This window comes from Charadrius vociferus, unplaced genomic scaffold (assembly GCF_000708025.1).
Source record: "Charadrius vociferus isolate BGI_N301 unplaced genomic scaffold, ASM70802v2 scaffold315, whole genome shotgun sequence".
In the NCBI taxonomy this organism is placed as follows: Eukaryota; Metazoa; Chordata; class Aves; order Charadriiformes; family Charadriidae; genus Charadrius; species Charadrius vociferus.
The window spans coordinates 251,035-276,412 of record NW_009648453.1 but is presented as its reverse complement, the minus strand read 5'-3'; the positions used below and the strand labels follow the sequence as shown (position 1 = coordinate 276,412).

Genomic DNA, 25,378 nt, shown 5'->3' with positions numbered 1-25,378 from the left:
TTATTCTCACACTGATTAAGTTTTTCCTCTAATATCTCATTTATAATTTCCCCACTAGGAATGAAATAATTCTCCCTTAGTATTTTTTCCTATTTTTCCTTCACTTGCATTCCTCTCTTATTTTTTCTTCTCCTCTTCTTTTGATGATCAATTTGTTAAAATAAATATTAAGGCTTTGGTTTTTTTGTTTGTTGCTATAAAAATCAGGTGAGAAAGGAGGCAACAGTAGTAGTTACCAGTGATAAAGCCACAAAACAAACAGTAATATCGAGAACTAGAGAAGGAATTGTTACTTCACAAGAACAAAGGCACATCTCTCATGAAAAGGTGAATACAGAAGTTACCTATGATTGTCAAACCCTACCTTGTTCAAAAAATCTAATAACTCATCAAAAAGACAAGCCTATGAACAAGACAAATGACATACTGTAATATTATTTTTTTTATGTGTTCACTCTTCTAGTTCACATTGCTATCATTCTTTTATCTCTCTTTGATGATGACTGTATTTCCTTTTTTATTTAACTTCCATTATTAATACCTAAGGATGTGATAAACTTTCAAAATATTAACTTAGAAAAGAAGCTATTTTTTATATATTGTATGGTGATTTACTAGATAGTATTCTCAATCACCTAAAGAATTGACAAGTAGGAAATATGTCTTAAATTTTCCATTTTTTAATCTGATTTTGTTTCTAAGCTTGCCATTTGTAGCCTGCTTTGTTTGTTGGCAGCACAGTAGGTCAGAAAAAGGAGGAAAAACTCATTCTGCATCAAAATAAATTTTGAAAATACTGATAAGTGATTGAAATTCAGATGATTTTAGCATGTGTTTTATCAGACAAACGTGACTTAATGGAAGACCAGCTTTTATAGAGAAACGTTATATTTGCATTCTAGCTGAAATGCATGAGAAAGAAAGTGTAACCTATCTTTAAAGTACTGAGAAACAGAAATAAACCTTGGCAAACAATTATGTGTTTATGTGCAGATTACATCTAAATTTCTTGGCAACTGAAAAGTTACCTAAAACTAATCCTACACTTTCTCAAACTGATTATGATGCAGGACAGTTTTTCTCTGATCTGAATTTTTTTTTTTTGTTACTGCTTTCAGTAGCGAAGCAAGTATTTGTGGAATGTTTTATTATTTTTATGCTAAATGTATACACACTTTATAAAAGTCTGTTTATGTTGTTGTTTCTAGACTAGATGATTTTGAAATCCAGAGTTTGATGTTTTATTTTTTTTTTTTGTTACTGCTTTCAGTAGCGAAGCAAGTATTTGTGGAATGTTTTATTATTTTTACGCTAAATGTATACATACTTTATAAAAAGTCTGTTTATGTTGTTGTTTCTAGACTAGATGATTTTGAAATCCAGAGTTTGATGTTTTTCATCCCTTTCATTTGTATCCTCTTTTCCAAATGTATGGAAAATCACATACCTTATATTTTTAAACAATGTATCATTTAAACTCCTTTATTTGTAAACATCCAGGTAAGAAAAGAACCAGAGAAGGCTCCAGTACCCACAGTAGTAATTGCCACAGACAAAGCCAAAGAACAGGAAAGAATATCAAGAGCTAGAGAAGAAATATCTACCAGACATGAGCAAGTGCACGTTGCTCACGAAAAGGTAAATGAATGTTACAAATGTTTAGCTCATTGTTATACTGTGGTAAGTTTAGAAAACCTCTTTCTTCATCAAATGTGCTATGTATCTTTGGTCTGCTTCTTTATGAAGGGAAGATTGCAACATGAAAGCTTTATAAAGCAAGGTATTCCAGATACAGGCCCAGCATTGCAGGTCCAGTTCTACCGACTCCATAGCAGCTCTGTCTTACAGAGGACGGATGCAGCAGCCTCCCCTTTGAGCATTATGACTTTTATTGTCAGGGTACTCCGAATTTCATCTGATGCTTAACGACCTTTGCTTTTTGTCTGAAAGTAGATTTCTGAAGACAAATTGTAAAGGTTCTCTCTCATGATATGACATTTACCTGTAGAGTTTGATTTAATGAAGTTCATAGTTGTGTGAGGACTGAATGCATCTGTAAGACCATATTGCGGAACCATTGTTTATTGGAGTAACCAATGAAAGAGTTTCATCTACTATTGGGGGTAAATATTGAGCCAGTAGTACTCGTTTTTATGCGAACAATTTCTACAAAACATAACAATGATATATCACAATTAACTAGGAAGTGGGAAGATTCTTCTTTAGTTCACAGATTAATGTAATATGTTACTGACTTTGAATGCGCTTTGTTCAGATAGCATAGAAGGTAGGCTATAACTTGGTCTGTACAAAGGAATTATTTCATTTCTCAGATGATATTTTTCTCTTTTTGATATATGTTGTCAAGCCTTGTCCCACTTTCCTAAAAAGCTGTGTTATTTTGACAACAGGCATAATTGATTACTATTATTTTTCTTTACCATAAAAACTAGATAAGAAAGGAAGATATGAAACCTTCTGTACCTAAGGTAGTAATTACCACTGATAAACCTAAACCACCGGTCATAATATCGAAAAGTAAAGAAGGAATTGCTACCAAACAGGAACAAGTCAGCATAACCCATGAAAAGGTGAACAGCGCTATTACAACCATATTTGTTTTTTTACCCTCTATTCTTTACAAACCTTACGTGTCCCTCAAAAAATACTAACTATACATTTCTGGCTCCTTTTTATTAAGATTTATTCCACTTACAAACTTTAAGAACTACTGTTAATTAGAGTGTATTATTCCATCTCTATCTTTCTCTCCTAACTTTCATTAATAGGATGTCCATAATTCTCTTCTGACTGACCAATGGAATGGACCGACTGATTCCTGAAATGCATTTTAGCTTTTTTTTTAAAACAATCATTACTTATATTTAAATAGTTGTCAGGATATAACAATACTTATCAGCATACATATAATACAGAGCTGTGTGCAGTGCACAATGATCTAACCCCTTAATTCTCCTTCCCTGTTCCCATTCCAAAATGCATTCCCCCCATTGTTCAAATTTCTTTGATCAGATGTAACTGAAACTTTCATTTCTGCTATAATAATTAGATTAAAAAGGAAGCTAAGAAAACTACTGTAGTTCCGAAAATAATTGCCACTGATAAAACCAAAGCACCAGTCACAGTGTCCAGAACTAGAGAAGAAATTGCATCCAAGCAAGAACAAATTCATCTGGCTTATGATCAGGTGAATATAGCTGCTGCAGATGTGAAATGCACTGTAACAATTTGTTTTATCGGCAAACCTCACCTTGTAAAAGCTACTTGGATACAATAAAATGACCTCACGTTAATTGCTGAAAACATATCCATTAAGTGAGACGATTGTAAGTAGGAGGGTCAGTGTGATTATGTTGCTGTGTCTCACCCTGTTAGGTAATGCCACTTTTAAAACTGCAGTCGGATTTCCCTGTGAGAGCCTTACCAACGACTTTAAAATAATGTTTACTTGCTCAAATTTGTGACTCTTTTTTTCTACAAGACGATTCCTTGCAATTTTATGGTTGTCAGATGAAACAACCTCTCTCTATTAAGGTTTGAATTGTATTGTTCTTTGTACAGTGCAAACTTCAACATCCATTCAAGTCTGTCCAGTTTGTTACTTCTGACAATCAGACACTTGTTGACACTGCTCTGTTCCAGTAGGACTCCCACAGTAGAAAAGCTTTTCTATTATAATATAGCCAGGCACTCTCATATGTGGAAAAATAGCATAGTTGCCAACAGTTTTTATTTAAAGTCTATCTATCCGCTTTTTTAGAAACAGTATGGTACATTCACAAAATACTTTAATAAAGTATAATTAAAAGAGTATAACATATGAAGCTCACTCAGAGGAGTCAGACTGCTAAGAGATTACAGTTCCTTGTTAGATAATGCAAATTTAGGGCCAAATTCAACTTGGTATAGACAATGATTTTGAAATCAACAAAGATACTGAATAAGATATCCCTGTTACATAAACACAACTTTAATAATAAACCAACATCTCTGTAAACAATCACATTTTGGCCTTGCTTAAGTTTTCTTAGTTTGAGGTGATAATGATTTTAAAATCAGCATGAAATTATCTATTACTATTTTTTTCCATCTACAAGGCGTATGGTTTGTTGCTACTTCCAGATCAGTTATGACAGTAATAATAAACACAAGTAGTAATCATCCTATTACCTACTGTTGGCTGACTGGGCAGAAATTTGGATCCTAATAACATAGAAGTTGACAGTGTTTATCAGTTATTAGAAACAGACAAAAGTCCTGATACAAATGCGTTATTTCCAATTTCTGAGAAAGCTCTGTTTTCCTTCTTTTGTAAAATAATTTAAAATAGCACTGAATTAACAGAAATGTCCATGGTGAAAAATTCTATGGGTATATTCCTCTGTAAATACATTCACATCAGATGCTGGACACATTCTCTACATTTTTAGTAGATCTAACAGTTATAGGGAGCTGATGAGCATACTGACTTTGAAATTATGTTCACATTTACATACATGCCTTACTTTTAGACAAGTAGCCATAAATGTGACTATAAAGTACTAAAAGTGGGCTTGCATACAAATATTGATATCTCTAAAGCACAGAAGCATAGATATGTTCTGAATATGCATAGAGAGAGCTTAGAAAAAGTATGTCTATATTTGAATCTGCTAGCTCTGAAGTGTATTTATGGGTGAAGACATTTAATGTTTACATTATTACTTTTGCATATCTATGCACTCTCTCTTTGTCTGGAATATACTTTACTGAGCATTATATTTATAAGTATCTGCCAGATATGCAAGCCTTTGATATAATGATGCATATTTGTATAAATTCTGCCAATGTTATCTCTAGACCGAAGCTGGAAAAAGGGCTGAAGCTGTAGCTACAGTTGTTGCAGCAGTTGATCATGCACGTGTTCGATCACCCTGGGAACCAGAACAAGCAGATGAAGCTTATGTAAAGCAGAAAACTTTGGAATATGGCTATAAAGAGCACACTGTAACAGATCACGCTGCTGAGGCCCCAGCAGAACGTCATGTTGTCACGAAAGAAGTTAAAACTGTCTATGTTCCTCCTGAGAAACATATCTCAGCTGCTGAAAAGAAGCAGGTTCATATATCAACAGAGGTTAGACTCTGCTTACATTGCATTCTTTTCCAAAACCGATGTCCCAGTGAAATCTGTTTCAGTTTGGAGGACAGCATCACATTCTCAACAACTTTTTCATTGCTTTGTATAGATAAAAAGAGCAGCAGAAACTGAGAAAACAATTCACGTTGAACACCCGCGACCCCGCACAGCAAGTCCTCACTTCACAGTCTCCAAAATTGCTGTTCCTAAAGCAGATCACACATATGAGGTAAGAAGTGAAAACTCTATCCAAGAAGAACAGCATGCTCATTGATAATAACCAGTCAGTTACCCACTCCATCTGATTTTTCCGCCTGCTCCACTATGGGACATTCCCAAGAAGAATAATAATTATGTGCTCTACAGTTGTTTCTGTTGGCTTGTTTGACTAATAAAGAGTAGTGCTGTAAACAGACACATGAACTACTAAAATGTGATTTCTATAGTTAGTATTAGTTATTTAAACAAGCTTTAGTTATTTAAACAAGCTTTTCATCTGTTTAAGGATGCAGCTTCAATACTTCATGTCATATAGTGAAATCGCAAAGATTTGTCATACAATTTATGTTTTCTAGAGAGCAGAACTGTCCCTCTTCAATCTTATCACATGCATCAGTTCATTAGCACATTTAAAACAGTGCTTCTTTCTTCCTTGCAGATTACTACATACTAAGCTAATTTTTAACACATAAAAAGTCCAGACTGCATAATACGACACCATCCATTTTTAATGTTATTTTTTTCCATTCTTCTGACTCCTTCACATAATATTAAAAGTTCCCATTTAATTAATTTTCTCATTCAAGCATACTTTCTTTCTTCACCTGGACTTTAAAATCAAACTGTTTTTTCCCTCAAACAGAATTAAATACTATAAAAATGACTTTTAAACTCATTTTTAATTTAAAGTCTTATGTATGTTTTCCAAACTTATTTCACCTACAATAACATTTGGAAATCTCTTTGGTTATTTTAATCACTGCCAGTGATGTAATTAGTAGTATTGTTTATTGCAGTATCAGACTGAATAAAAGGAAAGCTAAGGGCTCAAGCGAATAAATTTAGAAGACATTTATCATGTAACACTTAAGAGCTTCTTGACCATTTAAAGATCAAATTCTAAAGTAAAAAAAGAGAAAATATTTGAATGTTAGACACATCAACAGTAATATAAGGACATTATATCTCCAGTATTTTACTACTGCACTCTAAAACTAGAAGTAATTTTTGTATATCTAGCTTTTGCAATGCCAACAAATTAGTAACTAAGGAAGCAACTGGTGCATATGCAATCTGCTCAAGAAATACACTGTCACCTTTGAAAAGAAGAGAACAACCAAGCTGTAACTGTTTCTATTGTGTTCACTAGGTGTCAATAGCTGGATCTGCCATGGCTACTCTGGAAAAAGAGTTATCAGCCACTTCTGCTGTGCAAAAGATCACCAAGTCTGTGAAACCACCTCAGCTAAAGCCACATGAAGTCAGGGTAAAAGCAGAGCCTGTTGCCTCTCCACAGTTTCCCTTCGGAGAGGCTGCTGAGACCTATAAAAGTCGCTATGATGTGGAGACTAAAAAAGAGATGGGTGTAAGCTTTAAAGGTGAAGCAGTACAGGAAGAACACTTGGTGTTACGGAAAGAAGGTGAAGCAAAGGTATGTTATTCAGCAAATTTCCATCACTTTGGCTTTTATCTTAAAAAAGCCTCACTTGTTTGGTGTTTTGTCCTTGCAATTTTCCACTTTTACATTTTGCTGACTTTTATCTTAGTTGTTTTGCACAAATCTTCCTAAGGACTTAGTATTTACCTACAGCAGACAAAGAGTTCTCTTTACCCAATTTCTTTTCTTATCTAAATTCTGCAGTTTATGTCCTTGGCTTTGTTAAATTTTTATTAACTGTACTTTAAACAACCTAGGTGACAGAAACTGCCAGAGTTCCTGTGCCTGCAGAAATCCCTGCTACTCCACCCACCTTAGTCTCAGTAAGTAATTTGTATGTAGATTGGGGGAGTGACACTATGTTTGTATTCTAACTTTCATCTTTGAAAACCTGACTGTGGTAATTTGGCTTTATTTAATCTTTTAAATGCTGTATTAGGCTTACTCAGCCACACAATTTCTCTCTGATAAAAACTATTCTGGATGTCTGTTATGGGGGTGATTCTTCACTAATATGTCACGCGGTAGATTGACCTTTGCTGCAGGGAAACAATTTCTCACCATAATCTGCATAAACATCAACCTACATTTTAATTTTCTTGTTAATAACACTAATGTTCAGAGATCCCAAATCCAGTTTTAAATACGTCTCTTTGGAAAATGCCTCTTTTTTCTGGATACGCGTCTGAACAGAACACAGTTTTGAAGTAGACGTTAAATTTTCCATTCAGATAGGTTTTAGTTATTTAAATGTCTTTTTAGTGGTAAAAATATATACTGACTATGATACTTATTTTTTGTCATACAGGGCCTCAAAAATAAGACTGTGACTGAAGGAGAGTCTGTCACTCTGGAGTGCCATATCTCTGGTCATCCTCAGCCTGCTGTGACATGGTACAGGGAAGACTACAAGATTGAGAGCTCAATGGACTTCCAGATCACTTTCAAAGCAGGGCTTGCTCGCCTTGTGATTCGTGAAGCCTTTGCAGAAGACAGTGGAAGATTTACCTGCACTGCTACCAATAAGGCTGGGAGTGTCAGCACATCTTGCCACTTATACGTGAAAGGTAAGTATATTTGTCACTGTAGGAAGATTATAATTTTGTTAACTGCATATTAGGTGTAACTTAAACATTTTGTCAGCTCCCAAGTGGAATGTATACCTTGAATTGTACTCCAGGACAGTTAGGTTACATGACTGGAAGAATATGAGAAAAAGGCCAATTATGTGCTGATGTAGACTCTGAACATGCTTCCTAAGTGGAAGTATCTGGCCCTCTGAGCCAAATATTTAACCTTCTCTCTCTTTGTGCCAACAGAGCTCACTGCCTAAGCACTATTAAAGTATTTTAAAATCCACTATATCATATTTGCCTTTCAGTTTCAGAAGAAATTGAGACTCGAGAAACTATTTCCGAGAAGGCTGTTACAGAAGAGAAACGGTAAAGTTACTTTCCTAAACAGACTGCTCCTACTGTGGTCGTTAGTTTCTTGCATTCTATTTATGAGAGCTTCAGACATCAGCTCACTTACCTGCACTGGAATCTTATTTCAGCTATGTGGAGACAAAGGACATTGTAATGGAAGATGTCTCTGCTGCAGCAGAGGAAGTATCGGGAGAACCCATACCTCCTTTCTTCATAAGAAAACCAATGGTACATAAATTAATTGAAGGTGGGAGCATTATTTTCGAATGCCAAGTAGGGGGCAACCCAAAGCCACATGTCTACTGGAAAAAAGGTGGAGTTCCTCTAACGACTGGCTACAGGTACTTTGAATACAATGCACAAAAACTGTTTAAACATATTTTTTAAGAATATTTAATTGACAGTACCATAATTTTTATGCCTTTACTGATGGTGAGTCAAATAACATCACCAAAATTTTATTTTTTAAGTGGAAATATCATAGGATCATGTCTTAATGTGTCATTTTAGAAGGATGTTAAGTTTTAAAATACAAATATTCAAAAGACTATAAAATGAAAAATGCTACATATACTTAAAAACAAATCAGGAAGAAGTTTTGCATTTAGTTTTATTCTGTCTATGCAATGTTTGCATTCAGTCTATGCAAATATTGTCTATAGAAAGCAACACACTTTCTAGCAGAGGAAAAAAAAATACATTTGTAGCATTCTTGAAATATATCATGCTATAATGACCCATATTAGGACAAACTATGTGCATGCAGCATATACCATTCTACTGTGTCTGATAATTAGATCTCTGATATTTCAGTAGTGCTGTTTACATCCCATTTATTTCGGTGACAACAGAAAGAAAGTAGACTTGTACTCTAGTTTCAGCATAGTTACTTTTCCTACTCTGTTCTGCAGATTCATGGAGTGAGAATTGCCTGCAAAAGTTTCTCTTTTTTTTTGTCTTGTACAACTTTGGAGTGATTCTGATTAATTGCAGAACTAAAAGCAAATAAACTAGAAAGTCTGTTCATCAGAATTATAGAGAGCTTCTACTTTTATTTTTTCTATAGATACAAAGTGAGTTACAAAAGAGAAACCGGGGAATGCAAACTTGAAATTTCCATGACTTTTGCCGACGATGCCGGAGAATACACTATTGTTGTTCGTAATAAACATGGAGAAGCTTCTGCAACGGTCTCCTTACTAGAAGAAGGTACATTGTAGATTAAAAAAATGGGAAAAGGTATTTCTTAAAATTAACTTTAAAATGGGAAAAAGATTTTAAATTTTGCTGCAAATTCTTTGCAGCTTAGGTTAGTCAATTCAAGAAACATACAGGGAGATCTGGTGGCTGCGTTTCTGCAAGAGTATTTGATGTCAGGTTCTTGAAAGACTTTATTCTTTGCTAGAATATGTAGCTATAGGAACCTTCTTGTGTTGATGTCCATAACAGTCTACATAACATAAGACATTCAGAGTGTGATGTGGGGAAAGGAGGTTAATGAAGTAATAGGTTGTTCTTTTACAAGTAAAATTAATTTTTTTTTAATTGTCCCTGAAAATGCATGAAAGTTTGCAGGAGGCAGAGCTGCGGTGAAGAAATTGTAAAATAGTCTCTACAAGTGCTTCCACTTTGAGAACTAGAACACCTAAATGGCACAGTAAAATTTTTACCTGTTTATAAAGCTCATCTGAGGGCATCAGTCTTTGCATTTTATTGCTGTTTGTATTTTATTGACTAAACAGACAGAAACTCTATTTGAATCACTAAAAGCAGTAAAATAAGCTTGTACTTGTTTTCTCTGTTCAGTCCAGTGAAAATCACAAAAACTTATCAAAATTAATATATTCTTAATTCTTAGCTGATTATGAAGCCTACATAAAATCGCAACAAGAAATGTACCAAACTCAGGTGACTGCATATGTACAGGAACCTAAAGTGGCTGAGGTAGCCCCAGCTATTTCATATGGTGACTTTGAAAAAGAATATGAAAAAGAACAAGCCCTAATTAGGAAGAAAATGGCGAAAGATACAGTGATGGTCAGAACTTTTGTAGAAGATGAGGTATGTCTACCACTCCATACTCATTTTGTATACTGACATTTTACCAGTACAAATCACTTCTTTACCAGGTCATTATCTGACACACTAATGGGCTTGCTTTTCTATATAGGAATTCCATATTTCTTCTTTCGAAGAAAGACTTATCAAGGAAATTGAACTCAGAATTATTAAGACCACCTTAGATGAACTTCTCGAAGAAGACGGAGAGGAGATGATGGTTGATATTTCTGAATCTGAAGCTGTAGAAGCAGGATTTGATTTAAGACTAAAGAATTACAGAACCTTTGAAGGGACAGGAGTTACTTTCCATTGCAAGACGACTGGATATCCATTGCCAAAGGTACCCCAAACCTGTATGACATTAATCTATTAAAAAAAAAAACCATCTGGTGCTTTGCTTGAAAAATCCCTTAACATCTTGTTGTCAGACATTCTATATTCTGCATGGAAAACAGCAAATCTCAAAGGAAATCCAATCTTTTGTTTTAATATCAAGCTAAATCTCGCTTTCGCCCCTTAACAAGATAGTGTTATGTTCATTAGCCAGTTCAGAGGTAGGTTAGATTTACCAGTTAAGTTGATCTTGCTTCTTGAGTTAGCCCACACAAGTGCAGAACACAGAAGCAAGTCAGGTCTAGGTCACTTTTCTTTTTGTCAAAATGGGCTTTATATCTGTTTCTTGCTCCAAAACTTGTGTTTTGGGCTACTGTGAAAGCATGTTACTTTAGTCTTACTTATTTCAAGTAAGAATTTTAATGTTAACACATATGTTAACACATATATATGATGATGCATCAGCTGAAAAATAAGAAGTTGTAATATGTTGTGTGCATGGATCATTACTAGATCTTTGTCTTTAGGAGAGCTGACATAGCATTCCACTGTTTCTTTCCATGCAGATTGCATGGTACAAAGATGGTAAGCGCATAAGGCATGGAGAGCGCTACCACATGGAAGTTCTGCAAGATGGCAGTGCCAGTCTGCGTTTACCTGTTGTTTTACCTGAAGATGAAGGAATTTATACTGTCTTTGCCAGTAATATGAAAGGAAATGCCATTTGCTCAGCAAAACTCTATGTTGAGCCAGTTGCACCCACAGCAACTCCAGGTTATATGCCAGGACCAGAAGTTATGAGAAGATATAGGTAAGTGCACAGTAATTTATAAATTTCATGAGACTTCAGTCTGCTGTGATAATCCAAAACCTCATTACAGAGCAGATAAAGAGCTTAAGTTATTTGAGTTTGCATACCTCTAAAGAAGTTCTAAATGCTGTTTTCATGGCTTAAATTGATTTATGTGGCAACTCTTTGTTTGATTTGCCTTCTTAATGAGCACTGCAGTTCCCAGAGTACCATCATTCACATGCATATCCAGCCACAGTATCAGGTTTACAACCTCAGCAAACATATTTATTTCTTAAAGTACCCGTGTTTTGGAAAATAAAATTCTTCTGCACTTGGAGTTTTAGTACTTACTGCAACTCTTATTTCCCACTCTTGAAATAGCTGTATTTCTCTGACAGAAGAAATCCACTGTTGTCATGTACTGTGTTCTGTCTTCGTATAGATACACACACATGCACAAACGTACGCAGGATTACATCCTTATCTGTACAGTATTCAAACCCTCCAAATTTCCCTGGCTGTGGCGTATCCTAATAATATTCAGCTTTACAAATTGCTGTCAAAAAACTAAAGAAAATTGACTACAAATAAAAATTATTTTTGTTGCAATTTATCACATAAATTGATTAACCTGTTTAAAATAAATCATGCTAAGGCAAAAGCTGAACTCCATTCATTGTGTCAGGTGACTGCTACATGACATTGTCATACACATCTGTCTTATCTTTTCCTTCCAGGTCTATTTCTCCACGCTCTCCAAGCCGGTCTCCTGCCCGCAGTTCTCCTTCTCGGTCTCCTGCCCGCAGATTAGAAGAAACTGATGAAGGACAGCTGGAGAGACTATATAAGCCGGTTTTTGTGCTGAAACCTACATCATTTAAATGTTCACAGGGGCAGACAGCAAGATTTGACTTAAAAGTTGTTGGCAGACCTATGCCAGAGACATACTGGTTTCATAATGGTACATCAACTTCATTTTCATCAACAAATTATTTTTTTTTAAAAAAAATCTTATATACATTTTGTGTCTTGTTGAGACACTGTTTTGAGTGCAACTTTTTTTTTTTTTCATGTGTACCTGCAGGTCAACAAGTGGTTAATGACTACACCCATAAAATAGTGATTAAAGAAGATGGCACCCAGTCATTGATCATCGTTCCTGCTATGCCTGATGACTCTGGAGAATGGGCTGTAATTGCTCAGAATAGGGCAGGCAAAGCTTCAGTCTCAATGACGCTGACTGTGGAAGGTATCTACTGTGCCTGCTATTTTTAGGAGGCTGAGGAGTGTTTCTTATAAAAAAACATCACTATGTCATTTCCTCTTGTGATAACTTATCCTTGCTCTTGCAGCTAAGGAAGACCTAGTCAGACCACACTTTGTGGAAAGGCTGAAGAATGTGAGCGTAAAGGAGGGCTCTAGACTGCAGATGGCAGTGAAAGCTACTGGTAACCCTAATCCTGACATTGTATGGCTGAAGAACAGTGACATCATTGTACCTCATAAATACCCTAAAATAAAGTAAGCATACTTATTATGTTTAAATAGTAAAGGAGTTAATAATCACAATCCTACAGGGTGCTGAATACCCTTGCTTCCATCAAAGGGATTTGCTAAGGGCTTAGTCCAACGGCTACCAAAGCTACCAACACCTTTTGCATTGCAGCAAGGCTAAAAGATATAAAATGTCTTGTAGGCCTCGATCCCTTTTTTTAGCTTGTGTATTTTGTATTCTGCAAAGCCAATGCTTTTACAATAGAGATTTAGGGAACCTTTCTCTGTCTCTGATTTTGAAGTCCTCTGCAGGCAAAACTGCTGCTGAATTCAAGACTGGTTTTTATTTTCCTTATCTGTTTGATTCTTAGGCACTGCACTCATAAACATGAATAAACATAAACAACATGTCTAATTCCTCCAGAGGTTTGCCTTTAGAGGCTTTGACCTAATTTTGAACAAGGACATAAATTATTAACAAAAGTGCAAAAAAAGTTTAAAAAAAAATGTTTTAATATTTCAGGATTGAGGGAACCAAAGGGGCAGCTGCCCTTAAAATTGAATCTACTGCCAGACAAGATGCTGCATGGTATACCGCTACTGCTATCAATAAAGCTGGGCGGGACACTACTCGGTGCAAAGTAAATGTTGAAGTTGAACATGCAGAACCTGAGCCAGAAAGGAGATTAATCATTCCAAAAGGAACTTACAAAGCCAAGGAGATTGCAGCACCAGAGTTAGAGCCTCTCCATTTGCGTTATGGTCAAGAACAATGGGAGGAAGGAGACCTCTATGACAAAGAAAAGCAGCAGAAACCATTTTTTAAGAAGAAGCTCACATCTTTAAGGCTCAAGCAATTTGGACCAGCACACTTTGAGTGCAGGCTTACACCAATTGGTGACCCAACCATGGTGGTGGAGTGGTTGCATGATGGCAAACCCTTGGAAGCAGCTAACAGACTCCGCATGATCAACGAGTTTGGGTACTGTAGCCTGGACTATGGAGTAGCCTATTCCAGAGATAGTGGAGTGATCACTTGCAGGGCTACTAACAAATATGGTACAGACCATACATCCGCTACTCTGATCGTGAAGGATGAGAAAAGCCTTGTGGAAGAATCCCAGTTGCCAGAAGGCAGAAGGGGACTGCAGCGAATTGAAGAGTTAGAAAGAATGGCCCATGAGGGTGCTCTTCCTGCAGTTGCAGTGGACCAAAAAGAAAAACAAAAACCAGAAATTGTTTTGGTTCCTGAACCTGCAAGAGTCTTGGAAGGTGAAACAGCACGGTTCCGCTGCCGTGTGACTGGCTATCCTTTGCCCAAGGTCAACTGGTACCTCAATGGACAGCTCATCCGTAAGAGCAAAAGGTTTAGACTCCGTTATGATGGAATCTACTACCTGGATATTGTGGACTGTAAATCGTATGACACAGGAGAGGTGAAAGTCACTGCAGAGAATCCAGAAGGCTTTATTGAACATAAGGTGAGACTTGAGATCCAGCAGAGGGAAGACTTCAGATCTGTTCTTCGTCGTGCTCCTGAACCCAAACACGAGCCTGTAGTGACAGAGCCTGGAAAACTTCTCTTTGAGGTACAGAAGGTAGACAAACCTGCAGAGGCAACAACCAAAGAAGTGGTGAAACTGAAAAGGGCTGAAAGAATCACTCATGAGAAGCTTTCTGAGGAATCTGAAGAGCTGCGTAGTAAATTCAAGCGCAGGACAGAAGAGGGCTATTATGAAGCCATCACTGCTGTGGAACTAAAGTCTCGCAAAAAAGATGAATCATATGAAGAAATGTTAAAAAAGACAAAAGAAGAACTTCTTCACTGGACCAAAGAGATCCCAGAGGAAGAAAAGAAAGCACTTCCTCCTGAAGGCAAAATCACCATTCCAACATTCAAACCAGAGAAGGTCGAGCTTAGTCCAAGCATGGAGGCTCCCAAGATATTTGAACGAATTCAAAGCCAGACTGTAGCTCAGGGGACAGATGCACACTTCCGTGTGAGAGTGGTGGGAAAACCAGACCCTGAGTGCCAGTGGTTCAAAAATGGTGTGCAGATTGAAAGGACTGATCGTGTGTATTGGTACTGGCCTGAAGATAATGTTTGTGAATTAGTCATCAGAGACGTGACTTCCGATGATTCTGCTAGCATCATGGTGAAAGCAGTCAATATAGCTGGTGAAACTTCTAGCCATGCTTTCCTGTTAGTACAAGGTAAATTACATTCTCTTACTGTTATCCTACTGCTTATCATAGTGCGTTAAGTCTCTATGGCCAGTACACTGTTGATTTATTATTACATGTTCTTTTGCAGCCAAACAGTTAATCAGCTTCACCCAGACGTTACAAGATATTGTTGCTAAAGAGAGAGACTCCATGGCAACATTTGAATGTGAGACATCAGAACCCTTTGTCAAAGTGAAATGGTTTAAGGATGGGATTGAGATTCATTCTGGAGACAAATACAGGATGCACTCAGACAGGAAGGCTCATTTTCTTTCTGTACTAGCAATTGAAATGTCTGATGCTGATGACTACAGCTGTGCACTGGTAGAAGACGAATCCATAAAAACTACTGCAAAGCTTACTGTTGAAGGTAAGAAAGAAGCACATAGCTCAGTACCATGCAATACTATTAAAGTGAAATCAGCTTCACAAAGAAATAAACCGATTTAAACTGATGTCTAATGCACTAAGAAATGTTCAAGCTGCTTTCATACTCTTGGAATCCATTATGAAAGTTTGGAGACGTAGTTACATAAAATTGTTACACCGTATATATATTAATTTTCTTAAGCTCATTTAATAAGTGTTTTCATCAGGGGTATCTAATCAAGCTTATTCATGGATGTAATTATTTTTGCCTGTAGGTGCTGTGGTTGAGTTTATCAAAGAACTCGAGGATGTTGAAGTACCAGAATCCTTCTCAGGTGAACTTGAGTGTGAGGTTTCCCCAGAAGACGTGGAGGGGAAATGGTATCATGGCGATGTTGAACTCACTTCTAATCATAAATATGCGATTGCATCCCGCCGTGGTCGCCAAATCCTCACCATTAAAGATGTTAATAAAGACGATCAAGGAGAGTATAGCTTTGTTGTTGACGGAAAAAGGACTCGCTGCAAACTGAAGATGAAACGTAAGTCTTTCTAATACTTACATTGTCGATATATTATAGATTTTCTACAGTATAGTATATATTATAGCTATATCACTATATCCCATACTGCCTTAATATTCAATATTCTGCTTATCTGTTATGAGGATTAATAAACTTTGTTTTGTTTCACAGCTCGTCCCATGGCTATTCTTCAAGGACTTACTGATCAAAAAGTCTGTGAGGGAGATATTGTACAACTTGAAGTTAAAGTCTCCCTAGAAAATGTGGAAGGTGTCTGGATGAAAGATGGTCATGAAATTCAATCAAGTGATCGTATTCACATTGTGCTGGATAAACAGTCGCACATGTTGCTGATAGAAGATGCAACAAAGGAAGATACTGGAACTTACTCTTTTAGTGTTCCTGGTCTTGAACTGTCAACCACTGGACAGATCACAGTTTACAGTAAGTCATTATCATAATTTAGAAGGTGTGTTTGATTTTGGGGTCCTTTAGGACTACTTTTTAAAGGCATAGGTTTGTTAATGATGAATATTTTTGTAACTTGACAGGTGTGGAAATAGTGGTGCCTCTAAAAGATGTTCATGTAGTTGAAGGAACAAAAGCTATCCTTGAATGCAAAGTTTCAGCACCCGATGTGTCTTCCTCCAAATGGTACCTAAATGATCATCAGATAAAGCCTGATGAACGTGTACAAGCTGTATGTAAAGGCACTAAACAGAGGCTGGTGCTTACCAGAACCCATGCATCAGATGAAGGACAGTATAAGCTAATGGTTGGCAAAGTTGAAACAAGTTGCAATGTCACAGTTGAAAGTAGGTGTCCTTTAAGATGCACAGTTCTTAGTGAAATTATTTCTTTAAATAAAAAATTGCGGAAGCAACCAATATATTTGTAATGTTTGGGGTTTTTTTTATAGAAATTCAGATTATTAGAGGTCTTCATGACATCACCTGCACTGAAACACAGAATGTATCCTTCGAGGTCGAGCTCTCCCATTCAGGGATTGATGTAATTTGGCATTTCAAAGGCCAAGAGATCAAGGCTGGTCCTAAATATAAAATTGAAGCACGTGGAAAAATATATAAATTGACAGTGGTGAAGATGATGAAAGATGATGAAGGAGAATATGTGTTTTATGCTGGAGAGCAGAAAACAGCTGGAAAGCTTATAGTAGCAGGTTAGTAGGTTTATTTTTATTTCACTGTGATTTAAAAACAGTGCTCAATGCACTGTATTTTGTAATTGTAGCAATTGTGCTACTTCTGTACTTTTTCATCTTTAATTTATATTTTTTTCTATGTTCTCCTTGCTCTTCCCCTTATCTTTTGTGATTGTTATAATCTGAATTCCACAAAGCTTTTAAGTAAGTGCTTATACGTTTTGCTAAATCAGAGCCATAGTATGGAATGCTGTGGTATGCTCTTGATGTAATTAATGTAAAAAGATGTTTTTTGTCTTGAATGTTCAATATACCTGTGCTGATAATAAACTAATGAATGAAAATAACTAGGATAAAAGTAAGAAACATCTTTTTGTGGTGTTCAAGTCGCATTCTATTCTTGATTTTTCACAGAAGTCAGAATGTCTATGGGTGTGCTGCAAACTAGGGCAAAGAATTCCGGCACCAACTTTTCACGTGGTTGTGTTTCTGTATGGAGGAAAGTTGAACAGCAACACAACAAAAACATGTGCTTTTGCTTCCCAACAGGTGGTGCCATTTCAAAGCCTCTCACTGACCTGACTGTGGCTGAGTCTCAGGCAGCTGTTTTTGAATGTGAGGTGGCAAACCCTGAATCTGATGGCCAGTGGCTAAAAAATGGTAGACCTTTAGCTATCACAGATCAGTACCGTGCTGAATCTGATGGTGTAAAGAGAAGGCTCAATATCCCTGTCACGAAACTGGATGATATGGGTGAATATAGCTATGAAATAGCAAGCTCAAAGACATCTGCCAAACTGAAGGTTGAAGGTCAGTATTTTTTACAACCAGCTTATGTCTTTCAGATTCAGTGCAGCATCACTCACTGTGTCTTGGATCAGACCCTAAGATAAAAGCATATTTTGATTCATTTTTTAAAAATATTTTGATATTATGATGCTCTTTCTGAGGTAGAAAACTCACTGTATTTTGCAGTCTCGATATTTGGAATTTAGCATGGTATTATAATAAAAACACATTTTATTCAAGGTATTGGCTAGCAGGTAGAAAATCACTCTTTGCTAGTTGTGTAATAAACGTATAAAAAACCTGTTTGTCATGCATGCTACAAATAAATATTCCTTTTTGTGTACCAAGCACACCACTTTGGTCAAAGTGTATAAACCAATATATACATACTAGATTTTAAAATAAAGCACCATGATAATCTTAATAAAATGAATCATATTTACTAGAATTTTTAATTTTGATCTGTTTTGTCAAGTTTTTTTTCTTTTTTTTTTCTTTCTAGCTGTTAAAATAAAGAAGACACTAAAGAACTTGACTGTGACAGAAACACAGGAGGCAGTTTTCAGTGTAGAACTGACCCATCCTGATGTGAAAGGAGCTCTGTGGATTAAAAATGGTGTTGAACTTGAATCAAATGACAAATATGAAATTTCAGTGAAAGGAACTGTTCACACGCTGAAAATTAAACACTGTGTTGTCACTGATGAGTCTGTTTATAGCTTTAAGCTTGGAAAGATAGGAGCAAATGCCAGACTTCATGTGGAAAGTAAGTCAATCTGGTTTGAATATTTACTTTAATGTGTGGTTTGAAATTCAAATGAAACACACTGCTGAATCTTGCTAACTTTTTTTCTCAAGCTGTCAAGATCATCAAAAAGCCAAAGGATGTGACTGCTTTGGAAAATGCTGTTGTCTCCTTTGAATTGAGTGTATCTCATGATACTGTACCAGTCCGGTGGTTCCACAAAAATGTTGAGCTTAAACAAAGTGATAAATACAAGATGATCTCTCAAAGGAAAGTTCACAAGCTTATGCTGCATAACATATCTCCTGCTGATGCTGGGGAATACACAGCTCTTGTTGGGCAAATTGAGTGTAAAGCAAAACTGTTTGTGGAAAGTAAGTATTGTAAGTTTGTAAGTAAGTAATGATATGAATTCCTACACCAGCTCATATTGAACAACTTGACTTGATACTTCATTGACTTTTACCCTTGTTTTTTTGCAGTCTTCCACACGCACTGACTTTTTAAAAGTCTTTTCTTTTTTTTTTTTTGTCTTTTCTTTTCCCCTCTTAGCCATACACATCACAAAGACCATGAAAAATATTGAGATCCCTGAGACCAAAACTGCCTCTTTTCAATGTGAAGTTTCTCATTTCAATGTGCCTGCTGTCTGGTTGAAAAATGGTGTGGAGATTGAAATGAGTGAAAAGTTCAAAATAGTAGTCCAGGGGAAACTCCATCAGCTCAATATCATGAACACAAGCAGTGAAGATTCTGCAGAATACACATTTGTCTGTGGAAATGACCGAGTCAGTGCAACTCTGACTGTAAAACGTATGTAAAAATGAAATTAACCAGAATGTTTTGCAGTTACCAATAATAGAGTTTGTGTTAATACATATACTTGGTGCAATTCAGACAAAACTGGCACTGTTGTAGAGGTATTTTCAAATACCTCTAAACAGCGTCAATTACATTTTTAAAAGAGAACTAGAAGCTGTGAACTTGCAAGTCAGTTCCTGGTTTCTTCTGTTTAGGCCAACATGGCTAAAAACCAAGTCACCACAGGAGACAAAATTAGAATTTGGATTCCTATGTCATTCAGAAGTTCTTGGAAATTTAATTATAGTACTGATTCTGGACACAGAGGCTTCCTTTTAATATTACCAAAAATCAAAATCTGTCTTAAAGAATTTTAAATGTCTCTGATCCAGTTAACATGTGTTTAAAATAAAGCAAAACAGGACAAAAAAAAACCAAACCATGTCTGTTTCTTTTCTTTTAGCCATCCTAATTACCTCCATGCTAAAAGACATCAATGCTGAAGAGAAAGATACAATAACATTTGAAGTTACTGTTAACTATGAAGGTATCTCATATAAATGGCTAAAGAATGGGGTAGAAATAAAATCGACTGACAAATGCCAGATACGAACAAAGAAGCTCACACACTCCCTCTCCATAAGGAATGTGCACTTTGGAGATGCTGCAGAATACACTTTTGTTGCTGGAAAAGCAGCTTCATCAGCCACTTTATATGTGGAAGGTATTTGCCCTCTTGATTTGTATATTTAGTGACTTCTAGGGGCTTAAATAGCATCATGGCACTCATTCTACATTTTGTCTGCCCTAGCTCGTCACATTGAATTTAGGAAGCATATTAAAGACATCAAGGTTGTGGAGAAGAAGAGGGCTATTTTTGAATGTGAAATTTCAGAACCTGACATTCAGGTCCAGTGGATGAAGGATGGACAAGAACTCCAGATTGGTGACAGGTAAATGATTGCTTCTACATCATATTGACTTTTTTAATGTATTTTCCCCCAGAAAAGTACTTGTTCATTTTCTTTTCTGATGTCCTTAGGATGAAAATTCAGAGAGAGAAATATGTCCATCGTCTCATCATTCCTTCAACAAGAATGTCTGATGCTGGTCAGTACACTGTAGTAGCAGGTGGAAACACATCCAGTGCCAATTTGATAGTGGAAGGTCGTGACATTCGTATCAGAAGCGCCCGTAAAGATATTCAGGTATGCCCCATGGAGAAGAATAAATATTTCTTAACTTTGTCACTCAAAAAATAATGCAAAGGAAGAGCAACAATAGCTAACCAGCCAGAGTCCTTACATAAAAATTTGTAATCTTAAGGCCAGGGCCTTCTTCTAGGAAACTGGAATGAGGGACCATCTGCAAAAGCAAATGTTATTCTAATATTTATTCTACTTGCTCAAAGGTCATTGAGAGACAAAGAGCTGAGATTGAATTTGAAGTCAATGAAGATGACATTGAGCCACAGTGGTACAAGGACGGTATTGAGATTAACTTCCAATATGAGGAAAGATACAGTTATGTGGTGGAAAGGAGAGTTCATCGAATGAGCATCTTTGAAACCACTTACTCTGATGCTGGAGAGTATACTTTTGTTGCAGGCCGGAATAGGAGTTCTGTTGTTCTTTATGTGAATGGTATGTGTCCCCGCAAACAATGTTTTGACTGTATTTATTACTCTGTTTCTTTTTCTGATTTCTATATATCTTTTCTGGAATTCTAACTCTGAAAGTAAAAAAAAAAAAAACAAACAAACCAAAAACAAAAAACCCCAAAGGGAATCTTAGGTGTGTGACACTACCAAAATGCTCATGTACATCAATGTTTTTACTGAACTAGGTGGCTAGCTGATGAAAATGCCATAGCAGTTCTTTTCCCCACTGTATTTATTTAGAACAGGAAATTCTCAAGTCCAAACAAAACTCATTTGTTTGTACTGAAAAATATGCCTTGCCAGAGGGATCAGCCTAACAACTCTTGGACACGTTTTGACAGAAAACACTTACACCAAAGCAGCTAATTATGCTAAGGCACTTGCTGCTAGGTCATTCCCCCTGTATCAAGGAAAAGGACAGATTTTCATGGGCATGCAAGACTGGGAATACTAAGATTTAAAAAAAACCAAAACCAACAAAAATCCTTGCTGATTTTTTTGAAGCCTTGATAAATATCAATAATGAGATTTGTCTCTCTCCTTCTCTGTCCCCTCCCCCTGCACCTTCCCCATTTTGCAGCTCCAGAGCCACCCCAGATCATTCAGGAGCTGGAGCCAACCACTGTGGAGTCTGGCAAACCTGCCCGCTTCTGTGCTATGATATCAGGCAAACCCCAGCCCAAAATTTCCTGGTACAAAGATGATCAACAGCTTTCTCCAGGTTTCAAGTGCAAATTTCTTCATGATGCACAAGAATATACTCTATTGCTGATTGAAACTTTCCCTGAAGATGCAGCAGTGTACACCTGTGAAGCAAAAAATGACTATGGAGTTGCTACAACTTCAGCTTCACTTTCAGTGGAAAGTGAGTTTCCCGTGCTCATAACAATGTTTGTGGATGAGATTGTCAACATCTGTGTGATATTTGTCTTTAAAAACTACTTCTTTTTCTTATCCTTTAGTCCCAGAAGTTGTTTCTCCTGAGCTAGAAGTACCAGTTTATCCACCTGCTGTCATAATACCACTACGTGATGCTGTTACGTCCGAGGGACAGTCCGCTCGTTTTCAGTGCAGAGTTACAGGGACAGGTGGGTTTAATGAAAACCTGTACATCTTTTCATCTCTCAGAATTTTTCATCTTGAACTCACAGTGTATGTGCTGGGATCAGTCTTTCTCTAGAAGTACAGATATTTGATATATGCACACAGCAAAGTGTTACTCACTGACAACTACCAGTTAAGCAAGTCATATATCAAAGATGGCATCAAGCACATGGAAGTTATAAACTGTCATAAACATTAAGCATTTCTAAAAAGAAGGTCTGTTTTGAAAAAATTATGGAAACTTCTCAGCATTTCAAATGCTAACTGCTGTTGGAAAACTGTCAGTGAATAAAACGCAGAGTTGCAAGACATGAACTGTCATGGTGGAAAAGCATTGTCATATTAAATGAACGTGACGAAGTTTCTAATGACACACAGTGTCATGTCAATTACCTAAACAAACAGACTGAAACTGTGCCTCGGCCTTTGTCCTAATATTCCTAAGTATCTCCTATCAATCTGCAAACAGTAAACTACAATTGCATTCTTTTTCTTATTGAAAATTTCTTTTATTGAATAGCTTATCCAAATGGATTTGCATACCTCTCACTTGTGTTGTGAAGTTCTTTTACATTAGGTTAGGTAATACGTGATAATGATGAGGTTTAGATTGGATATTAGGAACAATTTCTTCACCAGAAGGGTTATCAAACATTGGAACAGGATGCCTGTTCCACCTGGGGAAGTGGTGGAATTGCACCCTTGGAGGTGTTAAAAAGATGGATGGATGTGGTGCTTAGGGACATGGTTTAGTGGTGGTTTTGACAATGTTATGTTGATGACTGGACTCGATTTTAAAGGTCCCTTCCAAGCTGGACGATTTTATGACTCTATGATTGCAAATACAGTTGTTTAACAGTACACACTGCAGCTGTCTATTGAAAAAACTGTCTTTTTATTCTGATAGCAGTAATAGCACACTATTTGTGTGAAAGTGTTTGATTCATGATGTAATACAGTGCCAGGTGGAGAGGCAAGGTTAAAGTTTGCTTCAGTCCTCTTCTTTCCCAAGTTTGTAAGAATCTATACAAATCAAGTAACACAACATTTTTTATAGGAATTTTATAAAAGTACAAAGACAGAACATCTCTTGAGAAATGTGAGGTGCAAAACATAGAATATTTGCAACAAAAAGAGGCAAAGTACTGTCTTTAGAAAAAGGATATTCCATTTTAATTTCTTTAACCTGTTCAGCTCAACTGAGGGATTTTATAGCCTCTTTAATCCCGTTTTAAAAATGAGATTTTCTCTGATTTTAGTAGTAGAAAAATATTTTTAAACTTACACATCAAGAGGGGAAAGAACAAAATACTTTTACTCAGGAATGTAACAGCACCAGAATCAGTTTTTCCATACAATTATTTTCAAAGTAGGAATCAAAACTTAAAAGCATTTTCCACTGATCATACTTTACCAAAGAAATACAAGGCACATTTAAACTTAAAAAAGATACTTGAGATCAAGATTTCCGAGACATATAAATGTAAAAATAGTGTTTACTTATTAGTCTAATATAGTAACTTACCTATTTTTTCTTCTTTCTGTTGCTTGAGCAGATCTGAAAGTCTCTTGGTACAGCAAAGAGAGAGAGATCAAACCATCACGTTTTTTCAGAATGACTCAGTTTGAAGACACTTACCAGCTGGAGATTGCTGAAGCTTATCCAGAGGATGAAGGAATCTATACCTTTGTGGCTAGTAATTCTGTAGGCCAAGTGACAAGCACTGCTACCTTGAAGTTAGAAGGTACAGAGTGCAATTAAAGAATATGTCTTGTTTAGGCCATGTTCCAATACTAATCTTAATATACACTGATGACTATACGTGAGTCGTTGTCTTTCATGTTGTCTTTTAACTCAATTGCTACCATTTACAATGTCCACAGCATACATTTATATCTCCAAAATGTTGGTCATGCACAGGAAAACTTATTTCACATTTTTCCAATGTTCCGTGCACCTCACCTTTTCATTCCTTCCAGTATTAGAATCTGTCATGCACCAAACATGGTAGAAACCTTCTTTCTAATGGAATTGCTTTGCTTACACATTCTTTGATTTGACTGTGAGGAGAATCTAGTAAGAGGTTTTGTATAAAATAAATTACTTTGAAAGGGTTGGAAAACATGTTAAATAGAGGTGTGTACCGGGTACTTGGGCAGCTGAAAATAAATAGTTTCTATTAACGTGAATTGATGAAACATTGACCAAAGTTTTAGAGCGGAAATATTGTCTGGAGAATTTGCTATTTAAGTTCTATATTGTCCTTCATATTATTTGACCATAAATATTTTGTTTTCTTTTTGCAACAGATTTTATAAATGATGAATTAGAATAATTCATGCTGTTAAATTGCAAGTTAGAAAAAAAGAATCTTGAATAAGAGACAAAATTTATTGTAGTGTAGGGTAAGAAATTAAAAGTTGGCATGCTTCTTTTCAGGATTTAAAAATGTTGAAGAAGTTACATCAGAGTCCCATTGGCATGTTTCTTCATCTGTTTCACTTAAGGAGGAGTCTATTGGCCAAAGGCCCGTCTTTATCCAGCCTATTTCAAGCTGCAGGGTATGCAGCGGGGAATCAGTCAGATTTCAAGCTAGAGTATTTGGCATGCCCAAACCAAAAATCCAGTGGTTTCATAATCAGCAACTCATGTTGCCAACAAAAGGCTTAGTTTTCCACTTTGATGAGTCTACAGGCACAGCTATACTGATAATAGTAGATGCTTTCTTAGAGCATGCTGGCCAATACTCTTGCAAGGCAAGAAATAGTGCTGGAGAAACAACTTGTACAGCTACACTTACAGTGACTGCAGAAGGTAAAGCCCCGTTTTTACTTCAAAGGGATTCAGTTTGTTGTATACCACACTTTTACACTGTTACTAATGTTCTTCTTTCCTTGTTTCACACCTTTTCTTTACCAGCTAATGTTAGTAGAACCTACCCTCTGTAACCCAGCCACTCTCATTTCTTCTGTTTAAGCTGTAACATTCAGAAATTTGCAAATTTCTATCTTGAGATTAGTCAAAGAACAGAATCTTTTTAACTGCAGGCATTCCGATTTTTAGATTAAGGAATTAAGTGATCTTTATAGCATT

The 25,378-nt window shown here is 36.4% G+C and overlaps 1 protein-coding gene across 1 annotated transcript in view; it reads left to right on the top strand.

The window, feature by feature from the left end:
• TTN (titin) overlaps positions 1-25,378 on the top strand; it is a 244,945-nt gene that overhangs the window by 11,852 nt on the left and 207,715 nt on the right. Inside the window, 35 exon segments of the mRNA XM_009885623.1 lie at positions 208-327; positions 1,501-1,638; positions 2,454-2,591; positions 3,071-3,208; positions 4,861-5,136; positions 5,249-5,368; positions 6,509-6,790; positions 7,054-7,119; positions 7,605-7,863; positions 8,178-8,238; positions 8,352-8,564; positions 9,290-9,432; positions 10,082-10,284; positions 10,394-10,624; positions 11,184-11,428; positions 12,148-12,371; positions 12,495-12,659; positions 12,763-12,931; positions 13,428-15,118; positions 15,219-15,500; positions 15,775-16,041; positions 16,195-16,467; positions 16,575-16,838; positions 16,943-17,203; positions 17,735-17,995; positions 18,477-18,740; positions 18,833-19,093; positions 19,272-19,532; positions 19,984-20,244; positions 20,332-20,473; positions 20,563-20,728; positions 20,932-21,163; positions 21,761-22,045; positions 22,143-22,268; positions 23,841-24,029. Coding sequence (XP_009883925.1) covers positions 208-327; positions 1,501-1,638; positions 2,454-2,591; positions 3,071-3,208; positions 4,861-5,136; positions 5,249-5,368; positions 6,509-6,790; positions 7,054-7,119; positions 7,605-7,863; positions 8,178-8,238; positions 8,352-8,564; positions 9,290-9,432; positions 10,082-10,284; positions 10,394-10,624; positions 11,184-11,428; positions 12,148-12,371; positions 12,495-12,659; positions 12,763-12,931; positions 13,428-15,118; positions 15,219-15,500; positions 15,775-16,041; positions 16,195-16,467; positions 16,575-16,838; positions 16,943-17,203; positions 17,735-17,995; positions 18,477-18,740; positions 18,833-19,093; positions 19,272-19,532; positions 19,984-20,244; positions 20,332-20,473; positions 20,563-20,728; positions 20,932-21,163; positions 21,761-22,045; positions 22,143-22,268; positions 23,841-24,029 — 8,677 coding nt within the window.